The 18,632-nt window shown below is 43.6% G+C and overlaps 3 protein-coding genes across 10 annotated transcripts; all 3 read left to right on the plus strand.

Moving 5' to 3' along the window:
* Positions 1-5: 5 nt before the first annotated feature.
* On the plus strand, positions 6-3,654 carry LOC133150144 (transmembrane protein 237B-like). Its single transcript, XM_061272476.1, has 14 exons — positions 6-183; positions 365-400; positions 895-926; positions 1,001-1,014; positions 1,081-1,146; positions 1,222-1,353; positions 1,444-1,534; positions 1,597-1,754; positions 1,841-1,973; positions 2,204-2,395; positions 2,647-2,720; positions 2,807-2,894; positions 3,017-3,138; positions 3,206-3,654. Exons 1-14 carry the CDS (start codon positions 163-165, stop codon positions 3,268-3,270), a joined length of 1,224 nt encoding a protein of 407 aa, XP_061128460.1. The 5' UTR covers positions 6-162; the 3' UTR covers positions 3,271-3,654.
* Positions 3,655-3,857: 203 nt separating this feature from the next.
* Positions 3,858-7,499, plus strand: LOC133150143 (cytochrome P450 20A1). The gene is made up of 13 exons (XM_061272475.1): positions 3,858-4,038; positions 4,608-4,657; positions 4,828-4,994; positions 5,065-5,204; positions 5,277-5,444; positions 5,518-5,596; positions 5,712-5,824; positions 6,343-6,397; positions 6,475-6,595; positions 6,672-6,783; positions 6,850-6,914; positions 6,975-7,064; positions 7,148-7,499. Exons 1-13 carry the CDS (start codon positions 3,967-3,969, stop codon positions 7,302-7,304), a joined length of 1,389 nt encoding a protein of 462 aa, XP_061128459.1. The 5' UTR covers positions 3,858-3,966; the 3' UTR covers positions 7,305-7,499.
* A 646-nt stretch (positions 7,500-8,145) lies between these two features.
* abi2b (abl-interactor 2b) lies at positions 8,146-18,258 on the plus strand. 8 transcript variants are annotated; one of them, XM_061271286.1, is made up of 10 exons: positions 8,146-8,331; positions 10,209-10,376; positions 10,950-11,126; positions 12,345-12,448; positions 13,242-13,388; positions 13,935-14,059; positions 14,753-14,917; positions 15,425-15,508; positions 15,895-16,080; positions 16,666-18,258. In XM_061271286.1, exons 2-10 carry the CDS (start codon positions 10,314-10,316, stop codon positions 16,839-16,841), a joined length of 1,227 nt encoding a protein of 408 aa, XP_061127270.1. In that variant the 5' UTR covers positions 8,146-8,331; positions 10,209-10,313; the 3' UTR covers positions 16,842-18,258. The 8 variants fall into 8 exon arrangements, with proteins under 8 accessions (XP_061127270.1, XP_061127234.1, XP_061127236.1 ...); XM_061271250.1 differs by having other exon boundaries at positions 8,149-8,317; XM_061271252.1 differs by having other exon boundaries at positions 8,149-8,317; positions 13,938-14,059.
* The last annotated feature ends 374 nt before the right edge of the window (positions 18,259-18,632 follow it).

Here is an 18,632-nt window from a genome sequence, read left to right on the forward strand (position 1 = left end):
ACAGCACTAACTACTTCCGGTTCGGGCGGTTTGTAGCGGTACCTCAATGTGGCAAGCAAAATAAACAAAAACAAAACAAATACTCCATGTAATGTTTTCAATTGACACTGGATCTGATTATGAATTTAAAAATACGTTTATTTCGGGAAATTTGACCGAAACATGGACAGCGAACTCTCCAAGGTAACTAACGCTCCTATTTAGAAGTAACCCCGACTTTGCATTCAATGCATGCTTGTTCGCGAAGTTACAAACGTTTTTATTTATTTATTTTATTTACTCTTGAGCTAAGCAAGTCAATAAAGTTGAAATATTTTACAATACGGTCCAATCACGATGCGTAAACGTGTGTTTACTTTTGCAGAAAACTCGACCTCGGGAGCTCCCGCCTCTACCACAGGTCAGTATCAAGATTACTAACTTAACTTCAAAATCAGCGACTTAATATCTTTTATTGTATGCATGCATTAATCTTTCCCATTTTCTGATGAATTCATGCAGTCTGCACAATCTCAGGCCATCCTACAATGCCCCTGGCTACTTTTTTTAACGTATCAGTTTCATCCCTGATTATTATACAATGGAAAGATCTAAATTTTAGTTTCGTCTTTTACTATACATTAACCTTCACCCAGCCACACTAACTCAGAGCAGGACAGGCTTTGACCTGTGCCCTGAGTAATCCTTACTCCTGGCAGATGCATGACCACAGATTTAGCTAAGGATTTAACAACAAGACGTAATGTACAGCTTCACTCCACTCGTGCTTGATTCTTGTGTGGAATGGCCAGAAAGACTCCGGTGAAGTATCTTCCTTGTTCTTATCATCCGCTGTGACAATAATTGATCCTATAATAAATCACATGAATGACGTGTTTCTCTCCCTTTCTTTAGAGGGGACAAAGGGGCCTTCTCTCAGAACCAAGGTAAGTTAGCCCGTTTTTCAAAACTAAAAACATCTTTATATGACTTCTTTTTCTCTTATATGTGGACACTGAAGTGGAGAATCAGCCGGTGAGTATCGAATCGGTAGAAAACCAGAAATAGCTTGAGCTCGACTTAACCTTGCCGATATAACAGAAGCGGCCAAGCAGAAGAAGAAGAGAGTGGTGAGAAAAGAGGCGGATGGAGCGGCGGATGGCGAAGGTACGATTGTCCTCATCGTGCTCACATTGACTGGAAACGAATTTGCGCTTGGAACTGGTTTGCGTCTTTTTCCAGATCAGGAAATGGAGATGGAAGGCCGGGGCAGCAGAAGGACCTCTGAGGTGAATGACCGTCTTTCAGTTGAGACAATGACGGGTGGACCCCCTCAGAGGAAGAGGAAGAAGAAAAAGACAGCAGCGACTCTAGGTAAAGTCAGATGAGTTCCAAACCGTGTCATCCAGCCCAAAACACAATACCAGATCCTAAACGAGCTTTTATTTTCATTTCCACTTTGAGATCATGAAGATGACCAAGCTGATCTGGTGAATGGAGACACGATGGATCAGACTACCGATGAAGAACAAGTTAAAAAACCCAAAAGGAAGAAGTAAGAATCTCCATTCGGATCAATTTGAACGGGCGTCATTAATGCGACTCTGCTCGTTTCAGGAAGTCCAAAGTTGCCGAGTCGTCGATTCCTGATGAATTGGATGTGGAAGAGGATGACATCATCACCGACATGCCTTGCTATATACCGCAGCATTCCCTCTTCTCTGCCCCGCAAGGACAGAGTCAGCCCGTCGGAAAGGTCTTTGTGGAGCGCAGCAGTGAGTGATGAAATATTCATTTGGCGGGTTTCTTCCTTCTCCAAATACCCAAATAAAGTACAGAAACTGTACTTACTATGGTCCAGAGCGCTTCCAGGCAGCAGACCGATCAGAATGGAGGAAGACCAGTGACCAGATGGAAAACCTCAACGACTTCCAGCCCATGCAAACGCGCCTGACCACCAGAGATGTTTCTATCAAGGTGCACAAGAACTTCAGGTGAAACTTCATCGCACTGGATCGTTAGAATTGCTACCTGTGATTTTTTTAGACTTGGTTTGCCTATTTGTACGAGATCATCGTAATTATTTATTTATTTATTTATTTATTTGTATTTATCTATATTTGTTTATTTTTATTTATTTTTTTTTGCTTGCTTGCTTGCTTGCTTGTTGTTCAGGTGTGTCTTCTTCAACATAAAATTGTCCTTTTTTTTTTGTCCGACTCAGGATTTTTGCTCTCTACTGTCACGGCTTCCTGGCAGGATTTGCCGTGTGGAACATCGTGGTGGTGTTCGTGTTAGCTGGCCAGCACCTCACGGCTTGGTCCAACCTGCTGGAGCAATACCACTGCCTGGCTTACCCGTCACAGTGTCTGCTTTACATGCTGCTGGCCATCAGCACCGTGGCTGCTTTTGACAGGTACCGAGGCCAGCCCGTTTTTACTCTTGCTTTCATTTCATTCATGAAGCTTACCCTGCCAACTTTTTTTTTTTTTTAAACATTTTTACCCTGCCAACTTTTTTTTTTCTTTTTAAACATTTTAGCTGTTTTTTCTGATTTTGAGTTAAATTGCTTAGGAAATCATTCATTTTTGTGTGAAAACATAACATGGGTCATTATTTTGGGAAAGTACAGTATATAACTTATAAAAATGACATTTGTCGTGGTAGAGTCAACCTGGCAAAGAGCTCCATGGCGCTGCAGGAGCTGGTCACACTGGACCCAGTGGCTCTCGCTTCCTTTTGTGAGTACTTGGCCCTTGGTTGTTGTTGTTTTTTTATTTGCTTTTTTAACAACTTCTCTGCTTCCCGGTTATTTTCAATACTGCAGTGTATTTCTCAGCATTGGTGCTCTCCCTTAGCCTACAAATGACAAGTGACCGCATCAACCTGTACGCAGACAGCAACGCAACGCTATGGTAAAGTACCTTGAATTGCAACATGGAGTCTTTTCTTCATGGTCATTTATCTGAACAAAGTCTACCGGAAATGTACAAAAGAGAATATTGGCTGTTACGCTAATGATCTTGTTCTTCTCAAGGCGACCGGGATCCGAGCATCAAATTCTCCACCCTTGGGTTACAGTCAACCTCGTGGTGGCGCTGCTGGTGGGCCTAGCCTGGATCTTCATCTCCATCCGACCAGCAACGGACTACACTGAAAGTATGTCATTGAAAAGAGCCGGTGTTGTTATTGTATGCATTGGTCTCATTGTGTTTCTCTTCCTCAGACTATTTGATGGCCATGCAAATTGAACCCCCCAAGGATGAGGAGAAATCTGAAATGAGCGCCTGATTATTACAGACTGTACAACCCTTGTCAATTTTTTTGCTCTGTATTTATACAAATAAATCTGAATGTGTTTCAGATTTATTTGTTCTTGCTTTGTAACTGTGGTTGCTGCGGAATACTTTTTTATCCATTCAAGATTTTGCATTTAAGGGGTGGGACAATATATGTTTTTACCTCCTTGTATACCTTTTGAACATGTAAACTGGGAGGAATAATGATATTTAATGGATCTTATTTTGTACAGTGGGTATTAAAAGTCTGCACACCCCTGTTCGTACTCCAGGTTTCGTGATGGAAAAATGAAAGCAAGGTAATTCATCGTAAAGCTTTTTCCATGGTTGTGATTTATAATCTGTATAGCGCAATTAAATTAAAAAGTGAAAATTAGCCTGTACATTATGAATTTCGTAAAATGAAACTTTAAACAATTTAGTTGGATGTTAAATACAGGAAGTTGATATAAATTTGTATGATGATGTAAATTGATAAATAAACAATAATACAAATAATAAACAATGAATTAAATAAATATAAATTACGGTAGTGATAATCGATGCTCTCTGAAATAGATTAGTCGTCCCTTTACATTCCAATCTCAGGCTTGTCCAATCGAACACAGATCGACCCGTACACTGTCGACGTGGGAGTCTGATTTGTCTTAGAGTCGGCCTCAAATAGTGCTATTAGAAGGGAACAGTCATGCTGGACTTTGCAATATTTGCTGTGACATTTATTGTCGTTTTGGTTGGAGCAGTTGTGTATTTGTACCCGGTAAGTTACCCGTAAAAGAACTGAAAGTTTGCTATGAGGCTTTGTTGTGCTTGTACTGCACGAGTGTGCGTTATGTATCATCTGCACACTAACATCTACATTACCAATTTAAAATTCACAGCCAAGCATTTCAACATTTCCCCTGAATGATAGTTAAACTGTTAAACTGATTCCCTTTGTACTCTTTACCATTCGCGAAACGTAACGAGTGGCTTGCAAATATTTTATTTATAGTGACCAATATTAATATAATTTAATAATTAATATTAAAATACAATATGGGAAAACTACATATTGATCATGTTAAATGTGTATTAGTTCATTTTATTACATATAAATGTAGTTGGGCTTTTAAAGTTACACAATTAAACTGTACTCAACTAGCGATTCTTTTACATACCACTAGAGGGAGCCCGGGTAGCACACTTTGAAAATCATTGGTCATCCGATTGACAGATTAAAAAAAAAACTGAAAGAATTATATAATGTCCTATAAAGTTTAAAAAAAAAAGTGTTTCTTTGACTTCATGTGATGAATAAAAATAAATCTAATTGCTTGCGGTTTTCAGTCATCCAGAAGATCCTCCGACATCCCTGGTCTCAATCCCTCCGATGAGAAGTAAGCAACTTTAAATTATTATTATTTAATTATTAAATTATTATTTGAAATTATTATTGCAAATTATTCATTACTCTGCTACTTTCATATCGCAATCAAATTCCAAGTTTTCAAATCCACGAGTGCCGTTGAAAGCAGTGAGCGTGTGCCTCTGGCTGTGGTGTTTTTAGGGATGGCAACCTGCAAGACATTGTGAACCGAGGCGGTCTACATGAATTCCTGGTGGCTTTACACGAGGAATTTGGCTCTGTGGCTTCATTCTGGTTTGGTCGGCGGCTGGTGGTAAGCCTGGGATCTGTCGACCAGCTGCGGCAACACATCAACCCCAACCACACAAGTAGGTGTGACCAGACATGTAAGAACGACAGATTCGTTCTTCATTTTGGGGTTTCCTCCGCTTCCTACAGCTGACTCCTTTGAGACGATGCTGAAGTCGTTACTCGGTTACCAATCGGGCGAAGGGGTCACCGAAGCCGTCATCAGAAAAAAGATGTATGACAACGCCATCAATGAGACGCTCAAGAAAAACGTTTCTTTGGTTCTCAAGGTGCGGTTTTCAAAACAGACCAACATCTCGACGCTCGTCACGGTGCCAATTTCTCCATCTTGTGTTTGCCAGTTAATTGAGGAGTTGGTTGGAAAGTGGGTGTCTTTCCCAGAGGGTCAACACATCCCACTATGTGCCCACCTGTTGGGTCTCTCCATGAAGACCGTCACCCAGCTCGCTCTCGGCGAGCGCTTCGGTGAAGACGCCCAAGTCATTTCCTTCCGCAAGAATCACGACGCGGTGCGAAGTCCAGCTGAAACCGCCTCGGAGTCCAGAAAGAAACAATTTTTTTGTTTTGTTTTTATCCCGGCAGATCTGGTGTGAAATTGGGAAAGGTTACTTGGACGGCGCCCAGGAGAAGAGCTCCAGCCGAAAGACGCTCTATGAAACAGGTGTCGCTCCACATTGGGCTTAGTTTTCCAAATGATTCGATTGTAGACGGACAGACGGACGGATACACAAACTCGATAGATGTGCCACTGTGAACAAATAAATGTGTATTTTTAGCGCTGACGGAGATGGAGTCCGTGTTGCTGTCTGTGGCCAAGGAGAGAAAAGCCAATAAGAAGCAGATGGTGTTTGTGGACATGCTGCAAAAGTCGTCTCTCACAGAGCGACAGGTGAGTACCCATCCAAGGACTTTTTTTTTTATATGTACCGTATTTTCCGCCCTATAAGGCGCACCTAAAAACCTAAATTTTTCTCAAAAACCAACAGTGCGCCTTATAGCCCGGTGCGCCTTATATATGGACCAAATTCCTAAATTTAAACTGGCCCAAAGCATTGTGTCATGAAATCAATCATAAGTGGCCCGCTGAAGACTATGAATCATGACTCAAAAAGACTATGGATCATTATTTTATGATTATAAATTAATTTGTTTCCGTCTGAAGTTCAAATAAAAAAGATAAAATGGAGAATGATTTGATTTGGATTAAAAATCTGACATGATGCATTAATGGTGCGCCTTATAGTCCGGTGCGCCTTATATAAGGATAAAGTTTTAAAATGGGCCATTCATTGAAGGTGCGCCTTATAGGCCGGTGCGCCTTATAGGCCGGAAAATACGGTATATGCGCCTTATAGGCCGGAAAATACGGTATATAAATAATTTGCACAAACTTTTTATTTGTTTCAGATCATGGAGGACTGCATGGTGTTCACTTTGGCCGGATGCGTCATCACCGCCAACCGTGGGTGTTGCGTCGCATGTCATGCAAAAAAAACAAATCAAGAGAGTCACTTTTGTGCTCCTAAATCCCTTTGGCAGTGTGTATCTGGGTTCTTCACTTCCTGTCCACCTCGGAAGAAGTCCAGGATAGGTTGTATCAGGAGCTGGAAGATGTTTTGGGTTCCGATCCTATTACCTTCGACAAGATCCCTCAGCTCAAGTAAACGTCTCATCATCAGCGTAACGATTCATTTGTCCGCTTCCTATTTGTCGTCACATTTTCTGTCACGGAACAGATACTGCCAGCAGGTGTTGAACGAGACGGTGAGAACTGCAAAGTTGACTCCCGTTGCTGCCCGACTTCAAGCATTGGATGGAAAAGTTGATCAGCACGTCATCCCCAAAGAGGTGCAGTATATGATTTGCTTTCCTGATGTTCATGTCATCCAACATTAATCTCCTGATATATTTCAGACACTGGTGATCTATGCTTTGGGTGTAGTACTGCAAGATTCCAACACCTGGAGCGCTGCAAGAAGGTTTGTTTATTATACCACTTCTGGATGACATATTTACTATACAATCGGATTTATTTTCAGATTTAACCCAGATCGCTTTGAGGAAGATTCAAGCAGAAAGACTTTCTCTCTGCTCGGTTTCTCTGGAAATCAGACGTGCCCAGAACTTAGGTAACGATTGCCGTCAAAGAAAAGAAAAAAGATACATCAAGTGGAACAGTCTGAAATTTGAGTTGTTTGCGTTTCCCTGACAGATTTGCGTACACGATAGCTACCGTCATGCTCAGCACATTAGTGCGGCGGATGAGGCTTCATCAGTTGGAGGGTCAAGTCCTGGAGGTCAAATCCGAGCTGGTTTCAGCACCAAAGGAAGAAACCTGGATCACTGTCAGCAGGAGAAGTTCAACTTAAGTCGTTTGTAGATTTTTTGATTGGCGGCGGCTCTGATCAACTTGAACAGTTGCATCTCCACTGAGTTGTGATATGCAAGGTCCATCATGTTTATCGTATTTTCACATTGTTTCCTTTGACTTTTCAGAATACAGGAATGGTGTACTAAAAATTTAAAATACTGGGATTAAAAAAAATCATTTCAGTAAATGTAAATGTGTAAATGCTTTGTTTACAGATTTTACACACGCCCTTTCGCATTTCTTCTTTATAAGAAAACTCCACAAGAGGGCGCCATTGACTTGTATGTTACGCCAATAGAAAACCATGTAGAATTGTTTTTTGGGGCAAAAATGCTGCCTTGTGCAGAAAAACATGCACATTGGACAAACTAACACTGCGTACAGATTAATTTAATGAATTGTGGGACTTACATTTACAAATGAAAAAAGAATTTTGTGGCCGTAGTGGCATATACCTCTCCCGCAGAAAGGGGGAGACGTAGAGACGTAACGTACAATTTTTCTTTAGTATAGTCGTATCTCTAGTATCTGAAATTAAAATGACACATTTTGACACAACATCAGGCGAAAACATTCCTCCATCCACGATCTTCTTCATCTTCTTCCACTTAACCAAAGTCGGGTTGCAGAAGCAGCAATTTATGAAAACCTCCCTCTTTCCTCCCCAGACACTTTGTCCAGCTCCTCCAGGGGAATCCTGAGGCGTTTCCAGCTCAACCGAGAGTTTGTGTCATTGTAATGCAACCAAATGATAACTTTTAAAAGATCAAAATCGACTGTCTTACAATGTGTGGAGTTCAGACACAGTACAAGATTGGCCACCCCATACTTGCAGTACCCCACGCAACCGTAGCGGCGCCAGTGAGACCACGCTGCCTCGCCAAAGATGTGAAAATGGCGGAGCTACAAATGCTTTTGGAAGAGGAGATTCCAGCAGGTCGCAGCGCTCTGCTGGATAGTTTTACTAATCTAGAAAGAGTCGCCGAATATTGCGAGAGCAACTATGTCCAGGTAAGCAATTTCTGGTATGTAAACACGTTTTTCTTAAAGGCTATTCGCATGCGCTACAGTTCGCTGCTCGAGTAGCTGTTGCTAGTGTGCTTTCGACGAGATGCGGCGATAGCCAAGCTCAAATCAGAGCCAACAACAGTGAGCCGATGTCACGGGCTCTTTCTCGTTGTCCCGGCGTGTCTTTTAACTAACACGATCTCGAAATAATTGCCACACCCGTGGTACAAAACACCTCTACGACTTTTCCGATCGCCGTGGGCTACGTGTGCTAGCCACATAGCTTGCAGCTGTCCATCAGGTTGCGACGTTTGAAATTGCCTTGATAATCAGTTGATTTGATCACTGGGATCTCCGATACAATCGCGAGCTGTCTGTGAGTTGTGTGGATAGAGGACGAGAAATCGGGTGTACATCTGATCATCTTTGGGCGACACATTTTGTCATAACCGTGGCAGTGGGCTGATTTATGATCTTGTGCTCAAAAAGCGATTCGTTTTAAGGGGTGTTTTCACGTTGCCTATTTTCATCTTAGTTACTCGTATAATATTTCTTTATTACATTCAACTTCAAGGCGACATGGCGGCGTTTGTGACATTTTCGTCCTTTTTGTACGATACGTTTGTTAACCCTCACACCTCCTTTTGTTGATGACGTTTGGCAGTTGTGATCTAAATTGTTTGCTTGGCAATTTATTGTACAATGAAAGGTATTTTGTCACGAGTGTGTTACCGAAAAGAGGGGTTGGGAATATTTTTCTTAAATCCTGGATGAGCAGGTCTGACAGGTTGCTTTACAAGCGAGTGCCGCTTTTCACACCCCAAAAGACTACACAATCACTGCCATGCTGGACTTCCTGTAATAAATCAAGATGTTTCTAGACAACTTCCCTCAGTGACAAACATGATTTTGTTTCATTCTGATGCGAAGAATGTTGTCGGAGTGGAGTTACGGCAGTTTCACAGCCTTTACCGCTCTCAATACATTCCCTCGATGTCAGCAGGGAAGGGGAATTTCCATGTCAGCCACGATCCATTTGCCACTTTGATTTCGCTCATAAAGTCACCAGGCTTTCCTAGTTTTGTTTTGTATACGTCATCTATAAGTTTTGAAGGCTTCAGTACGTCTTTGGAGAATCTCAATCTGCACACAAAGCTGTATTTAATAAAGTCAAGTGGTTTTTTTTTCGATGACTTCAGATTTCTATTTGTCTTATTTAAATAAGCATGTTTTTAGCTCTTAGGTGCATGGGAGGTTCATTAAAGACTACCGTTTTTTTCCATGTATAATGCGCCCCCACGTATAATACGCACCCTAAAAATGGCATGTTGATGCTGGAAAAAAGCCTGTACCCATGTATACTACGCACCCAAATTTTGACTCCTACTAAAGTCTGTAAACGTAAAATTATTTCAGAAAAAAGATCATCTTTGGGAACAACCGGATGTTATTCTGCCGGTCAGTATCACTGCGCGTGCGCTAGCAAACTCAATAGCGAAGAAATGTTTCTGATTTGTGTAGGTGATCGAGCAAGCGTCTAATACGAGAGCATTGTGTTCGTATGGAGCGTGTTTGAAGTGAACAGCATCTGTAATGGCGGCCTCCGTATGATATCCGGATAAAAAAAAAAAAAAAAATTGTACCCATGTATAATGCGCACCCCAGATTTTAGGACAATAAACTAGTTAAATTTTGCGCATTATACATGGGAAAAACGGTAAATTGTCTCTCGAGGCATGACTGCTAATAATTTGGTCTGTATGTCCCCCTGTGATTAGCTAGCAATCCGTCAAGGCCTTTAGCCTAAAGTCAGCTGGGATTAGCGCAACAGCACACATTTTCATCTTGTGTCATTACCACACCATTCATTAAATGTCACCACTGCCTCTTCCAGTCCCCAGATAAGGAGCGAGCGCTGGAGGAGACCAAGAATTACACCACTCAGTCGCTGGCTAGCGTGGCCTACCTGATCAACACGCTGGCTAACAATGTGCTGCAGATGCTGGACATTCAGGCCTCGCAGCTGCGTCGCATGGAGTCTTCTATCAACCACATTTCTCAGGTGGGCCCTGAGCTGCTGACGTGGACATTACAGATACGACAGAGAAGCCCTGTTGACTGCGTGCAATCTATTTGCACATGCTTATAGAGAGATGATTTATCAGACAAGTGACACGGTGTTTTATAATTCTGCCCTTCCCGAATGACACTTTAGTGCACACGTGTCAAGGATCCGGCCCTTCGCATAATTTCTGGTGGCCCGCGAAGACAAATTGTGCATCGAATTCATACGTCGGTGACAAAATTTCACTTTTGAAAAAAAGAGATAATGTTAGCAATTTTTACCGTTCATTTTTTTAAAAAATTTTGAATTATTTGATTTCAATATTTCATTTTTAAATATTTGAACCATTTTTATTCGTCTCTGTTTTGAAAACTAGTCATTCATCAGTTCAAACTCTCTCTCTCTCACACACACACACAATTACACACATGATTGGACATTTCAACACAAAACAAGCCTTGCTTTAAAAACAGCGTCGGCGCTAATGCTAAAGTCCCACTGACACGCTAGTGGGGAAATTAGCATTAGCCTCTGGGAGGGAGAAACTAACAAGCATGTTTATGTCTTCAGACGGTGGACATTCACAAAGAGAAGGTGGCCAGGCGAGAGATCGGCATCCTCACCACCAACAAGAACACGTCCCGCACACACAAGATCATCGCGCCGGCCAATCAGGAGAGGCCGGTGCGCTACATCCGCAAGCCCGTCGACTACAGCCTGCTGGATGATATGGGACACGGAGTCAAGGTAAAAGCAAAACAAAAAAGGGGGCTCTTAGTTTTATGTCGAGGCGCTTTCAACGACGTTTGAGCCCATCACTGCCGGGTTCTGGTCCAGACTTTGGTGACTTGTTGCTAAGTTTCAATAAAGTACAGTTTTATATCATCAACAAAAAATTGGACTTTTCAGAAATAAATTGAAATTAATGTTTGTTTTTTTAATCCAATATTTTGAATTCTATCCACTTTAATTCATCATCGATCTCAAACGTTAAATATTCAGTTAATTTTTATACCAGAGAAAATGCCTAAAAGTAACTACACAAGTAAGATTTTCTTAGACATTAAATCTGAAAATTGAAAATGTATTGCCAGTGCCTGGCAACTCGATTTATTCTGGTCCGATGGAGGGAAAAAGGCTAAATAAACTTGATTAGGGAAGAACATTGAATGTTGCCAATTTGCCATTTCAAAATTGGAAAGCTACTTTCCATTCACCATTAATCAGTTGTGCTAATGCTTTGGAGATTCGTTTGGATTATCTTGTGAGATCTGTGCAAACATAATGCTTCATGTTAGCGTTACTGAACACCAGCTTACATCCCTTTTCATTTTGCTTATTTTTTGTCTGTAATGTTTGAAAATGCTTGTTTTCAATGTTGAAGGCTTCTCAAAGGGAATAACGCTTGCGCTGTCGTTTTTCCTCTTTTCTATTGCGCACTAATCTGCTGATTTTCTTTCTCTTTCTCCCTCTTTCTGCTCCCCATATTTAATCTTTGTAATCAACCGTAGTGGTTGCAAAGGTTTAAGGTAAGATTTTCAAAGCTGGCCCCTCAAAGACTTTTTTTTTTTTTATTTCTGAATGCCGCTTTTGTTGTTGTTGTTGTTGGAAATTGCTGTGGAAGTACTTGGATTTTCGTTTTAAGGAGTAGTTGGATATATAATTTTATTATTTTTATTTATTTTATTTTTTGGATATATAATTTTTAATTTGATTATTTTTATTTATTTTATTTTAAGTACTTGGATATATTTAGTTTTTGATTTTATTATTTTGATTTTATTATTTGATTTTTCTTCCAACTTCAAAACCTCAGTCACTCAAACCAAAGAGAAACATCAAGTTATGATTTAAAATGAGTTCCCGACTACTCCTTTCAAAAATTTTTGTTTGATTGTTTTTGAAATGATGCTAGTCTAAAAAAAAAAGCTGCTTTCTCACACCACTTGTCTTGTTTTCATTTAGGCCAGCGCTCAGAGCATGAAAGCCGGCGCCGGTGGGCTCCCTCGCACCAACCCACCAACGCAGAAGCCTCCCAGCCCACCTATGAGTGGGAAAGGGACCCTCGGGTATGTCGTCTCTTATTTTTCATTCACATCAGCGCTTGCTTTGTCTTTGTGCTCCTTGTCCAGTACTCGCTTTGCTCGTCGAACATGAGATGACGGGAAGGCAACACTTCATCCAACCACAGGCAAAAGCTTTCAAAGCAGGAGCTTTTTGCCAGGTTTTTGTTGGATCGTGGAACCCGTCCGGTCGGCTCCATTGGCTTGTCGCTTTGGGGACCTTGCCGAGTCTCGGGCTTGGTCTTTGTCCGCCGAAAAGAATTTGCTGGATTTGCCAGTGACTGTGTTCCATCTGCTTTGTGACTTTTCTGCTGTGTGGTTTTGCTCGGTGTTTGTCTCTGCAAGAAGCATGTCACCACAGCTGCACCTCCATAATGGATCCGATGTTGCGGTCTTTAACTAAAGACTGACTTTTTTTTTTTTTTACTCTCCTTGAGCTATTTGGTATCGGCTTTCCCATTGTCGGCTGCCACATATTCTTCATAGCAATATTTTGCCTTTACACCTGAGCCGTTAATTTTTTTTTTTTTGGTCAATTGAGCACATCAGCCTTCTATGCTTTTTTATTTTTTTTTATTTTCTAGCTTTCGACTGAATGCGTCAGGCGTTGTCGTCGTGCATCGGTTGCGCCCAGCTGTTGCTACCCCTCAGCCAGCCCCAATGTTCCACCTGTCGTTCCCCATTTTCTTTAAGTTTGCACTTGTTTGTTTCCCGCCTTTCCCCCCCCCCCCCCTTCCCTTCTCCTGCAATCCTCGGTGGATGCCCCTCCACCTCACCCAACCCCTCGACCCTCTCACAGGAGACACTCCCCATATAGGACGCTCGAGCCGGTGCGTCCTCCCGTTGTCCCTAACGACTACGTCTCAAGCCCGACGCGCAACATGGCGCACCCCCTGCCAAGCCCAGCACGCAATGCATCTGTTAATCAGAGGAACCGCACGTACAGGTACCCCCCTCCACTCCCTCCCCAGCATGCCTCACTATGTGTAGAACACAGGCCCTGCCCTTTTATCCGTCTCCTTTCCTACACTTGAACCCGACCCAGCGCTCGATAGTCCTTGTTCCGAGTCCTGACTCTCAATCTCTTAAAATACCGGGCAGCAGTACGAGGGCCGTGTAATATAACCCTCCAAGTTGAAACTCTTATTCCGGACGATCGTTTGATGTAGGATAGTAAAAAAAAAAAAAAAACATCTCCGTCTGTTGCGCAAGAGCAATGCCAAGAAAGTCCAAGGCAAATCAAATGTTTTTAGCTTCATCCATTCTCATCTCACCGCAACACTGCTTTGTGCTACTCCGGCGCGTCACATTTGTCTTTTTGTGTGCTGTCGTAGCCGTGCGGCTTTTGCTAGGCTGCTTTTGATATCTGTGCCATGATTGGAGTGATTTTTCGCTGCGATGGCTCACGCTGTGCTAAACGTGGAATCCCCACAATGTGGCGGCCGCGGTGGTTTGTGCGTGTCCTTTGACCTCTTTGCTGACCCGCCACCAGCAGCGGGAGCAGCGGCGGCAGCCACCCCAGCAGCAGTCGCAGCAGCAGCCGGGAGAACAGCGGCAGCGGCAGCGTGGGCGTGCCCATCGCCGTGCCCACCCCGGCCCTGCCCACTGCCTTCCCAGGTACCGTCCTTGTTTGTCTGCTCGCAATTCTACGACTCCTGCCTCTGTGCACTCTTTGAGAAGTTTGACGTGAATGACCCCGAAGGATTGTAGAACGTTCCTCTTCTCCCTCACCTTTCACTTTCTCTTCTTCCTTTCTTGCACCTTTTTCCGAACCCCTCTCCAGCCAACACGACTAAACCCCCACCCACCACGCCCGGTCCCCTACCCCCTGTCCTCGATGGCCCCCCCCAGGCCTCTAACCCACCTGCCGAGATCCCGCATGTACCCCCGCCCCCTCCCCAGCTCCCCCCCTCTGCAGCCCCCACCGGCACAGGACCCGCTACTTATGGAAACGCCGCACAAGGTGAGTGTCACCCAACGCGAAAAGCCCACCCATCATCTCAGCTGAGCTTTATGGTCCATACGCGGACGCGTGAAGCAGTCCTTCACAGCTCATTAAGGAATGCTCTTTTTAAGGAGTACTCATCTTAATGCTGCCTCTGTTCCCATGACCCCCCTCCCCCCCGTGCATCTTTTCAACCTTCACAACTGTTCTGTCATGATGTGTTGCGCATGAGAATTCAGCCTTTGTGATGGTGCCACTACCTTTTTTTCTTGTGCTGTTTTTATTTTGGAGTGGTGACCCCCTTTCCCAGAGCTCTCTCAAAGGGAGAAGCTAAAATGTGTTCTAAATGTGCCTCTTGGTGGCAGGTGCTCCTCAATTCTACAGCATGAACCGCCCGGCGCAGCCCACTCAGAACGCCCATGTGGGAGGATCGCTGCCGTACCGCCGCCCCTCCTCCGTCACCGGCCAGCCCAACACGGCTCCGAACCAGAACCAGCTCAACGGTGGACCGCACTTTGCCCAAAATCAAGGTCTCAAATTCTGCTCACTTTTGTGTATTGTGCAGCTCAGGTTGATTTTTTTTAATTTTATTTTGTATTTTTTATTTTTTTATTTTCTTCTAGTGTTTGAGTTGAATACGCTTCAGATTCTGTTCGAAGTCGCAATTCTCAGATTATTGAAAACAATATTCTGTCTGTTTTTCATGTTGCTGCTGTTCTGGATAACGTCACACACCATTCAGACACATGGGATCAATTGTTCAAGGGTTTAAAATTACCACAAGGTGGCGCCAAAGCAATATATGAAACTCAACGCATTTCAACATCGATTCTTGCTACCAAAATGACACAAAACGAAGTCGCACTATAGAAATACAAAGAAAACGCCAATTAGTTTTTTTTTTTTAAAATATGAAAAATGTGCTCATATTATACACATCACTTATTCATCAGGAATATTTAGCATATGTTAAAATGACCTGAGCTCAGTCTACTACCCCTGCCCACTCCATCTCAACACTGTTTTGGCACTTGCAGGCCCACTTGCGCCCCCTCCCCCTTCCATGCAGATCACCCCTCAGCTGCCCCTGATGGGCTTTGTGGCCCGAGTTCAGGAGACCAGTAAGTGGTTCGACTACCTTCTGCATGACCTCCATCTGTACACGCGGTCGTCACGTCAACATTTGGGCAATTTATTGTCCCAAAATTGCCACTTGGAGAGCTTCATTTACCTTCCACAGCCAGCCTCGCCATTTTCAGACTTGCTTGAAATCAGCATGGCCTCTTAGTTGTCATCCCCGGTCACTTGCTTTGGCTTTTATAGAGAAACGCATTGAACCCGCAAAGCCCCTTTTCCCACAGCAGAATGACAATTTAATCTTTTTGTTTCATGCATGTCATGGTCTTTTACTCCAACGCATGGTAATGCCCACCTTCTTGTGTCGATTCCAAATGATACTTTGTTTTTGTTGTGTGCTCATATATTTTATTTTGTGCACCCAAACTAGTCTCAGATGTGCCACCGCCGCCCCCTCTTGCGGACGAGCCAGTCTTTGAGGACCCTACACCTCCTCCTCCCCCACCGGAGGACTACGAGGACGACGAGGAAGAAGAGGAGTCGGCGGTGGTGGAGTACAGCGATCCGTACGCCGAGGAGGACCCGCCCTGGGCGCCACGCAGCTACCTGGAGAAAGGTCAGCTCAAACTGCACACCATCTGCAAAAAGTCATAGATATATATTTACTAAAATACAACATAGTATGGGCTCAAACGCATTTCTTCAGTGTGACATCTGGGCTTGATAAACGCTAGAAATCATGCATCGCTGATTCTGTTGTGTAAATTGCAACAGGTGGATGCTCAGGTTTAGTGTCACTTCTGCCATCTAGTGGAAGAAAAATGTATTGTTTTGCCTCGCTGGACATGCAACTAAGAACTTGGACCAGTTCACATTCAGACCTTCATGGCCAATATGGCCACATACAGACATAGTCTGTACTTCTAAATATTATATTTTGTTTTTTGTTTTTGCTTAAATGTTATCGTTTTTAACCAATGTCAATCGTCCAAAAACAGTAGAAAAGGTACAATTGAAAGTCAAGATAAAATTTGACAAAATTACAAAATCCCCAGCCTCTCCCCAACGTTTCATATATTTGCAGCAACACAGTTAAAAACCCCCACCCCCCCCTCCAAAAAATATGGAGCGAGTTGCGATGGACACACATTTTAAGTGCAAGTGACGGGTTGTTGACTCTCCTCCTCGGACTGTCGCGCAGTGGTGGCCATCTACGACTACAGTCGGGACAAAGAGGACGAGCTGTCCTTCCAGGAAGGCGCCATCATCTACGTCATCAAGAAGAACGACGACGGCTGGTACGAGGGCGTGATGAACGGAACCACGGGCCTCTTCCCGGGCAACTACGTGGAATCCATCATGCACTACGCCGATTGAGAAACGCCCTTCGCCCCTCCTCTGCGCAACCACGGAGACGAGCAGGCAGTCGGGAAGAGGAGGGAATGAGGGGGAGCCGAGGGTTAAAGGTCAGACTTTGAACAGACAGAGCACGATCACCTCCGGGATGGGACGCCGAAGAGAGCCGACGCCCGGTCCTCCTCTCCGCCCAAACAACCACTACTTTTTCCACCTTTCTTCTGTTTCTTTCTGGCCGCCGGTCGATTTGAAGAGTGTTACGCAACGAGGGATTTTCTTTGAATTTGTTGGGCCAAATTATTTGAGAGTGGACTATTTAGTTTGAAATTTTGCGCGCGGTCAAAAAAACGGAAAGGCGGGACAGAGGCATTGGACAGATAAAAAAATTCTCCTTGGACAAACACGGAAAGACGCAGCAAGTGTTTGTATGCGGGCCGGGCTCATGTTGGAAGTGCCGCACCAACCAACGGTCATGATAAGCACATGCGGTGGCTTCAGAAAGTGTGTATTATCCGTTTACGCGAATGGGCGGTCACGTGACCTTTCAAAGAAGTGAGGAGTCCCATCCTCCGTTGCACAATGTGCGGCATCTCTGGTGAAGAAGAAACTGCCCACTGGCAGTGTTCCGAAGCGCTTGGGTTGATTTCGCTTTTATTTGACTTCTCCGAAAAGGATTTACAGAGTGGCATGTTTGTACTTGAAGGAAAAAAAAATGGCTCTATTGTGATGATTTGTGTCTTAATATTTTTAGATATGCCGTGATTATTATTTTTTTTGCCCCCCCCCCACCACCACCAGTGATGATGCGTTTTATTTTGAAGACACTTGTGCCATATTGAGATGTGCGTTGCAGTTGGATAGAGTTGGATGGCTTCTCCCCCCCCCCCCCCCCCTTCCACTTTTCTTAAGTTGTGTTAACCAAAAGAACATGCGTTTGTAGTGAAGCGATGTAGAAGAACTAATATAAAAGTGACGAGATTTCTCAAATATGAAAAGACGGCTGTTGTGTTGACATGGTTTTGACCATCACGTCTGATACTTTTCTTGTCTGTCGGCAGTGTGAAGGGTGTATCATCTTAAATGCGCTTGACAGTGTCCGGCATAAGCGCCGCCTCAGTACTTAAGCCAGAATCTTTATTTTCTATATTAAAAAAAAGAGAGAGAAAATTATTCCAGTGGGTCTGTATGTGAGTCTTGCATGCCATGATTATATGTGCTCCCCCCCCCCCCCCCCCCCAAAACCCACATGGCAAGATGTGATATTCTAAAAAGCAGTTGTGGCCCGCCTCATCCAAAGAAGGTAGCGTACATCCGCCTCGGGACATTAGTGACGAGGACCGGTGACAGTCCGTGATGCCATTGTGTTGCACATTTTCAAGCAGGAGTCTCATATTTGTAAAATCCAGAGAAAAAAGACAATAAAGATACAGTATAAGGATTCACGTGCACTGGTTCTCATTGTCTGGGAGATTCCGAATCAAAGAAAGGATTGTTTGAAATGCTCCATGTCGCCTTGCATGCTCAGACAGAACGAATGCATGCAGAACTCGTTTTGATATGGCGCCTATAAACCACTCTGGCAGCGAGAAGAGAGATGGGGACTTAAATGTAATTTTCTCTTGAAGCCCCCGAGGTGGAGAACGACAGCAATGAAAAGTGGGCTTAACGTGTGCAGACAGGGTGCTGACAGTGAAGATGAGGAGCAGGAGCGGAAAGTTTATAAAAGAGGAAGGACATGTTCCAACAATCTGATGCTCTGACCGCCATTTGCCTCCCGACTGTCAATCAATTCAAAAGATGACGCGAGAAAGT

Source organism: Syngnathus typhle, linkage group LG2 (genome assembly GCF_033458585.1).
Source record: "Syngnathus typhle isolate RoL2023-S1 ecotype Sweden linkage group LG2, RoL_Styp_1.0, whole genome shotgun sequence".
NCBI classification, from domain to species: domain Eukaryota; kingdom Metazoa; phylum Chordata; class Actinopteri; order Syngnathiformes; family Syngnathidae; genus Syngnathus; species Syngnathus typhle.

Excerpts from the sequence above, each read along its gene's own strand:
- LOC133150143 (XM_061272475.1), top strand. The coding sequence starts at position 3,967 with ATGCTGGACTTTGCAATATTTGCTGTGACATTTATTGTCGTTTTGGTT. Across the intron at positions 4,995-5,064 it reads CATCAACCCCAACCACACAA|CTGACTCCTTTGAGACGATG; the intron begins GTAGGTGTGACC and ends CGCTTCCTACAG. Across the intron at positions 5,445-5,517 it reads TCCGCAAGAATCACGACGCG|ATCTGGTGTGAAATTGGGAA; the intron begins GTGCGAAGTCCA and ends TTATCCCGGCAG.
- abi2b (XM_061271250.1), top strand. The coding sequence starts at position 8,201 with ATGGCGGAGCTACAAATGCTTTTGGAAGAGGAGATTCCAGCAGGTCGC. Across the intron at positions 8,318-10,208 it reads GCGAGAGCAACTATGTCCAG|TCCCCAGATAAGGAGCGAGC; the intron begins GTAAGCAATTTC and ends TGCCTCTTCCAG. Across the intron at positions 12,449-13,241 it reads AGTGGGAAAGGGACCCTCGG|GAGACACTCCCCATATAGGA; the intron begins GTATGTCGTCTC and ends ACCCTCTCACAG.
- LOC133150144 (XM_061272476.1), top strand. The coding sequence starts at position 163 with ATGGACAGCGAACTCTCCAAG. Across the intron at positions 2,396-2,646 it reads ACCGTGGCTGCTTTTGACAG|AGTCAACCTGGCAAAGAGCT; the intron begins GTACCGAGGCCA and ends TTGTCGTGGTAG. Across the intron at positions 2,895-3,016 it reads GACAGCAACGCAACGCTATG|GCGACCGGGATCCGAGCATC; the intron begins GTAAAGTACCTT and ends GTTCTTCTCAAG.